Source organism: Vombatus ursinus, unplaced genomic scaffold (assembly GCF_900497805.2).
Source record: "Vombatus ursinus unplaced genomic scaffold, bare-nosed wombat genome assembly UNPS02014779.1, whole genome shotgun sequence".
NCBI lineage: Eukaryota > Metazoa > Chordata > Mammalia > Diprotodontia > Vombatidae > Vombatus > Vombatus ursinus.
In genome coordinates, this window is record NW_020954557.1 from 38,274,155 (window position 1) to 38,281,871 (window position 7,717).

General features: G+C 35.1%; 1 protein-coding gene across 1 annotated transcript in view; it reads right to left on the reverse strand.

Moving 5' to 3' along the window:
- Positions 1-684: 684 nt before the first annotated feature.
- Positions 685-7,717, reverse strand: part of AGPS (alkylglycerone phosphate synthase) — a 147,331-nt gene continuing 140,298 nt past the window's right edge. The window contains exon 20 of the mRNA XM_027865917.1: positions 685-3,800. Coding sequence (XP_027721718.1) covers positions 3,679-3,800 — 122 coding nt within the window. The 3' untranslated portion in view covers positions 685-3,678. The remainder of the gene's footprint in view (positions 3,801-7,717) is intronic.

A 7,717-nucleotide genomic window follows, 5' to 3' on the forward strand; every position in this document is an offset into this window, starting at 1 on the left:
CAATACAACATGGAAGAACCAATTAACTTGACATCTGTTTGCAATGGTGGGAGAACAAAAGACATCTGTATATGTAGCAAAGCCAAGACCCAAATACCTCTAAAGCCAAGGATGACATATCCCTTCTGGGAGTCTCAGAATCTAACCCTGCACTTGCTACTCTCTGCTTTTCCCAACAACTAAATCCTAATCAAAACTGATGTATTTGAAAATTGAGTGGGAAATGCAAAGGTGGGAGCAATCTCCTTATTGAAGTCACATCTCCAAAATTCCCATAATGATGAAAAAAATTCAGTATTTTTAAATGTTATTATCCTTTCCTCCCCCCTCCCCATCATTTAATTTCTGTTGCCTAAGGCATAGTAAAAAAAACAAGCATTTTGTTCTACTTTAATACAGGACAGTGGCTTGAGACAGGTCAGAGCCCAATTTGAACAGCTCAAGCCACACACTATAACTTGAAACTGTAGCTTCTCTAATCAAGCAACAGTTAAGTGGTGATAATTACAAATAAATATTAAAAAAAGGAAAACTTGGGGACAAATAGAGATGGAGCAAAATGTAGGATATGATCAGCATGATGACACCTGCAACTGATGGAAGGCCCTCACTTAAGGAGATGGTCAGTACTCCTTATTTGCGTGTTATAATTCACTTCAAACATAACTCTACTGATGAGTATGGTCTGGTGAATTTTTAAAGAAGAAATTTTATTCTCTTAAGAACTTAATCAGGCATTAGTTCAAGACTCTTTCTCCTCCTGTCAAATACAGGCTAGGCACAATAAATCCTCAATGATAGATGCCATGCCCTGATTACCCAACTTAACCCAAAGTCTCTCTCACGTGTCACCAAAGATTCAACATAGGCACATACAGTAAATTACACCCAAACCTCCTGCAGGTAAAAATTTTAGTGTATTTACAACTCTGCCAAAAAAGCATTAAGGCAATAATTTCTTGATCAATTGTATCTCTTCACATCAAGCTCTTTGCATTTGATGCAAATATTTCACATTAGCAGCAAGTTATATTCTTGCCCCCAAGCAAACCCTAACCCAAACATGATCTAGTAAAATACATGTCAACGTCTTGAAAAGATTGAGTAGGTAAAGGGAAAGAAAGGTCAGCACTGTGCAACCCTGAAAACCACGTAGGTTAAGGGATTTAGGTACTTTGTATAAACCTCATAAAGAATGGAATTAAATGGTCTCACAAAACCACATCCTCTCAGCTTTAGTTCTCATGCTACCATCATATCCAGTCATTTCAGGGTTAAAAGGTAAAGTGTAAGTGCTTTTCTGTGCATTAATTTGTAAATTCAGTCCTCCACAGTACACCAAATACAGAGGCACATAGCAAAAGGTGTGAGGGGAAGGCTTTGTTATTGACCAAATCTGTCTGAAACAAGACTAATGAAGATTGGTGTATTTCAGACTGATCCTGCAGGCAGGTTCCCAACTACAACAAGCAATCACCACAGTCGAAGAATGCAACGTGGGGAAGCCTTGCACACATGAAAAGGAAAAATGGAGACAAATCATGTGTTCCATAAGGTTCACATAGAATAAGGAGCACTTAACCTCAAGGTGTTGAAAATTAGAGTTCCCTAATGTCAAGTGCAGATTTCTGAGGTTGCTGAAATATGAACTCTCTGGGAAAGGATGTTATACCAATCAAATGCAAGAGACTGGATTCACTTGTGAATTTAGAAGTTTTATAAAAACAAAATATACTGGGAAACACATACATACATACATTTCCTAGAGGTTATTAATACCATATTAATTTCATGTTTAGATTCCCACATCAGAGAATGCTTGTAACTTATCTTTATGAATAGATGTATTTAATAAAATTCTGCAGGGTTTTAGAGGTGATTTTTTTCATCAAGTATCCAACTCGTTTGAAAATCAAGGGTTCTGAACAGAGTTCTGATGGAAAGCTTACAACCTTTTAAAAAAAACTGCTGATGAAGACAGGCAGTTTTTATAAAGCAATTATTATCTTTGTTGCTATAACACAAATATTTGACTTTGATTTGCTTAGAGATTTATATTCATTTATTTTAGGCCAATTTTAACAGTTAAAAATTATTAATCACTTTGAAATTGTAAAAATAGCATATTCTCAAATTGTAAATTTTTACTTTTCTGGTTAAGGCTACTTCGGATATAAAAGATATCAAACTGCCCAAAAACACTTTGGAGCCACTGCTACACAGACAGACAGTATGTCCTTTTAAAGGATAGTCTGCACATTGAGTTGCTATATGTGATCAAGTACTAATTAAAAAAAAAATTATCAAAAGTCAGGCATTGCATTAAGAAAAGAATCCATCTCAAAATGTGAATCATGAACCTTGACAAGACAGTGATTCAAAGTTTTCAATTCACTTGTTTTTAAGATTCAGGTTTAAATGTAAAAATGTTTGCTAAATGTGATTAATGTTTGACCTACAATTTAAGAAAATGAAGTTTCAAACTTTTGATTATGGCATATGCATTTTATACATTACAATTGTGGTCACTGTTTAGGTTAAAGCAGTAATTCATAAAGACATTAAACCATTATTAAAAACTAAATTGAAAATTTCACTTTTAGATGAAAATTTGTCATCCAGTTTAGATTAATAAAAAGATTTCAGCACTGAAACTGGTGAGACTTTCAAATAGGGTGCTGAATAATGCTTCTTAAGACAGTGTTTGTTTAAACAGCCAAACCACTCATTCTGCCAAAGACATTAAATGTAAAGGTTTTTTTTTCCCCCTTCTTCTGCATCTCAGCAACAATAAAGTGAAACCAGATACATCAGGACTACAGGGTGGATGAAGGCATTCATTTTATGGTAAACCTGTTCTTCACATACAATATGAGTGATAAAGTCAGCTTTGCTATACAAAACGTATGATGAATGAACCAGGATATTACAATAGATTATCCCAATGATACAAATACAACTCAGACTCCAGTATAAACAAAAACATACAAAGAAAAAAAAAGGTACTGTAACAGTATAATTTGTATACCAATTCAAGGTTTTAGATTTCTAAAACAATTAGAAAGGAAAATGCAGGCCAGAAAATCTTACAAAATTCAGTGCATCTTTAAAACGCATGGCTACCTTCATTCATTCAGAAATAACTACTCCTCTATGACCCCAACCATTCAGGCCTGCTCCCTTTAAAAAAAAAAAAGAAAAAAAGAAAATCCTTTTACATAGAAATATTCCCTCAGTGGAATCCTTCTCTAGTTATCTGCCTCCCAGAAACTTTCTCCTAAAAGGAAGCTGGATAATCAGTTTCACTAAATGATACTAATACCACTCTTTGTTCTCCAGGCAGGGAAAGCTTCAACACAAAACAGCTGGTTGTATCTTCCACAGAAATTACAACCAGAAGCTCTTTGCTGCCTAACTAAAACTTGGAATGACTTGCACCTCCAAGTTGGTTGTAAACTGATGCCCCTTACAGTGCGAGAGATTAAGGAACGCCACCTGTCAATTCACAGATGTACAAACAGAGCAAAACTCAAGAATAAAAGATTTTTTTTAAACCAACAAACAAAATACACCCCAAATATAGTCCATGATATATTTGATTACTGGGATAACCACAGAGTTGTAGACTAAAAAAGCATTGTGTGTGATTTTTTTTAAGTGTATCAGAGAATAATGAATTTATAAAAGGTTCTTGTTTCCAAAGATGTTATTGGGGTCCACATATTCCTTGATAGACTTCAGGATTCCAAAGCCGACATCGGAGATAGTTTCCTTCAGCCACTGCTTCCGCAACTTGCCCACTGGAAAAACAAAATCAAAAATGCTTCAATATACACCACAATGCTGGGAGCCAATCAATCTTGTGACCACGAATGAACAAACACTGTGTGATAAATGCTTTTATTCAAAAATGAGAAATGTTTTGCTTTATTTGATTTATTGAGCCCAGCAGACTATCAAGCTCATTAAGCTCAATGTATTCCCAGAGGAAGCCTGTGTTCCACACTTTCTCCTTCCTCTGTAAACTATGAAATGGTGATGAAGCTTAGGCTGAGATTAAGGGCCCTTTTATAAACAACAAAATGGGAAGTCTATGTATTTCTTAAGAAATCAGCCCCTTAAAATTTAGCTATTTAAACACACCAAAATTTAAGGAAGTGATTTTAAGATAAAGATGCTTTAAAAAGTGTGGTCCATATGAATTAGGTGACCTCATATAAAGGCAGTTTCTAACAAAAAGGCTGTAGTTCTAAGGAATGGATAGCACAAAAACTTTAGAAAATTTTAGGAGCTGACTTAAATGTAATTTTTCAAAAAATAAACAGATTCAACATAGCATATGACCAAATTACTTTCAGACATTTCTATAGCCTTGAATAACACATTTCCCCTACTAACTTATCAAAATATCAGTGGCACCAATTTTCATTTTATATACTAAGTTAAAAAAAATACTGGGAAAGTAATCAACTGAAAGGCCCATTTCTGTCCTGACCAAGGAAAGCTTGTTGATTAGTTTCAAGTATAAAGGAAAGCTCAGCAATATAAATTATGCGAGCAGACCCCCCCCATTATTTACAAATGAGATCTGTGTAAGACAGTATGTCCATTTTTTTTTTACCACTCAGAATAAACTCTGAATACAAAATTATCAGAAATATGTACTACTTTTATAAACATTTTATAAGGAAATAGAAAAATCTTATAAATGAAGTTTACTGAGTTAACAAAATACTTAGTAAGCAATTTTAAATGAGAATGGTCATTTAAATGGTCATTTTCCACAGATATTCATTAATTAACTAAAGTCATCAACAGTGACTTAATAGGTCAATCAAAATGGCCAACATTCTTTCATTAAAGACAATATAGTATTCAGCTTGTCATCCTAAAATGCAATCCCATTTATCAGGCTGCAGTGATATACTGTAGCATCTGCCTTTTGGAAACCTTAAATACCATTTGAAACTAAACTCAAACCATCTTTTGTGCCCAGTTCTCAGGGTAACCATCAAACTGTCATCAGAATAATAAATGACAGAGACACTGCTGGAAAGCAGAATATTTTTGTTTATGCCTCTAAGGAATAACGAGCATCAATGGTGTCATGTGGAAAAAAATGTACAATAGAAGAAAAACCTTCAATTCGGTAAGAAAATTTAAAAAGGAAAATATGTTGAGTGAATACTACAAATATATAATACTTCGGTACCATAAAAATTTCTATTCATGCACACATATCTGATCCCTCCCTAATTCTTTCGACAGCTCCAAAGTTTTTTTTTCGGTTGTTGGTTTGTTTTGTTTTGTTTTTTTGGGGGGGTCCCTCTAGATTCACTTGGGAGTTTGGTTACATTACTGCAAACAAGGTCTTTAGCCATTGAGGAGTTGGGGCAACCTGCAACCCTTTAATCTACCCCACATTCAGGCTGCTCAAGTCAGAGAGGTAAAGAACAGTCAATGCCATTCTCAACTGTTATCTGTAATATAGTTTCACTGAATGTGTCCTGTGGTTATGGATGTAATTGTCCTGAAAAGACTGCAAACAACTGCTCCAACAAGATGGAGCACATTAGAACCTCAGCAGGATGCCCAACAGCTAGCTTGTCTGCCTGGTTTTACACCTCTAGTAATAATGCAATTCCATGAGGAGCTGAACTAACGTCTGAGAAGCCACCCAACAGCCATTGCATATTTAATGAAGTCGCTCACCAAGTGCTGGAAAACAGAAGGTGCTTGGAGTGCATCATTAGTTCTGTCAGAGGGATAATTTACACATCTATCTTGTCAAATTTTCTATGGTTTATACTTTTACAATAATCAATCTAACATACATTTGATTAGTGAACTAGAAAGTTAAAAAAAAGCTGTACAGCAGGCAAAGCCTTGGCCCTTCATAAACATATGTGATGGAAAATTTTAACCCCTTGGCAGCAGAGGTCTGTGAGCTCCTACTGTCACTCATAAAAGACTTGAACTGACGTCAAAAATCCCTGCCTTACACCCATGGAAAGGATCTGGTTTGGTTTATAAGCTCAAACAGTTGTAGGTCACATTCTCTGCAATTATAAGAGCAAACAGGAAGCAAAACTCAAATAAAAAGGCTAAATCAAAGGACACAGCAATGACCAAGAAGTAAGATTTCCTGAGGTCTGGTCACATGGGTAAGCAATTTAAAAAAAAAAAAAAGTCACCAAGGAAGGCCTACTATTTGAAGTGAGGAAATTTTATGTTCTAATCCCCTGAAGCTGATACTGAATAAGAAAAATGTTTTTTGCAAAATCCTTTCTATATATGAAGGATGTATCTACTGAAAGACTGGAAGAATTTATACTCAGAAACGGGCTAATTATACTAATACACACATGTGGAGCTAAAGAATGCCATGCAATTTCAAGCATTAAGAACTGAGAATCACCTATTCCCCCCCACAGACATACCAAGTGGAGAAGGAATTTTGAAAGAAGCTGCTAAAGCTCAAACATCAGGAGATGCAACAAACACAAGTGACCTAAGTCTAGTCTATTCTACACTACATTCTTTTAATGAGACCATTACAAGATGAAATTGCAAATTCACATTCACAGGAACATAGTCTTTGTGAAACCACTAGGAACAGGTTCTTTTGGCCTACTGATTTAGCTGCTATGTGGGAATAAAAGGTAGTACTAGAAACAATAAACCGAAGTCTGCCATTGAAAATATAGCAATGACTCAAGGGCCCCAAACCTGGCATGGCTGGAATGGGCTTTGTGACTCATTCCCTTATCTATATTTCACTGATCTTCAAACTATATCATAGATATGTCGATATCTACACAGAGTTCACATACAATATATCACTTACAAACATGCTAATCCAGGTACCAATACCTGTGACTTAATTGTTTCAAATACCGGATAGTTAGCTGTAGAGTAGGATTATATGTGTGACCTTGAATAAATTAACTTCTCGGGGCCTAAGTTTTTGATAATACTGCAGCCTAATCACATTAAAATATTTTGAATCAATGATTACTAGTTGTTGGGTGAAAACAAGATATTGGAAAATAACTTCTTACAGAAAAACAAAGAACAAAATGGGTCCTTGAACTGGGAATGTGACTCAAAGAAAAAGCAGAGAAACAGAACTGAAACAAAATACAATTCTTTTGGTACTTGCAGTTTTATTATCCTGGATACTCTTCTATTCTCTGACACTGGCTATACCACTCTATCGCAAAGATTGCCAAAAAATAGTGGTAATTGAACTTCTTGTAATAGGTGAAAGCGCCTATGATTCAAAGCTGTCTTATGTAATTGGCCATTCAATTCAATTTAGATACCCAGAGGTTTTTTAAAGGGTTACACAGCCTCATAACAATAAAGGATATCTTTAAGCTCTGGCATTTTGGAACTGGCTAGGTTCTAACGGGAAAGACACAAAGAATGATGGGAAGTTTCTGCTTCTTGACCCACATGAAGATCTGACATTTCCTCAGAGAGTATTTAACCTACACATTTGTTCATGCCATAAAACACTGTTTTTGCTTGGAAGTACAAGCTGGACATTAGCCAACAGATTCATCAAATGAAAGATGCTAATGTTAAACCTTTAAGAAAAATGATAATATGACTGAGACTCAATATGAGATGAGACTTGATGCTAAGATGGTAATGGGCTTAAAATCATACTGGATTTGTTTTTAAATTAAATTGTTCAACTTTTTTTCTACTA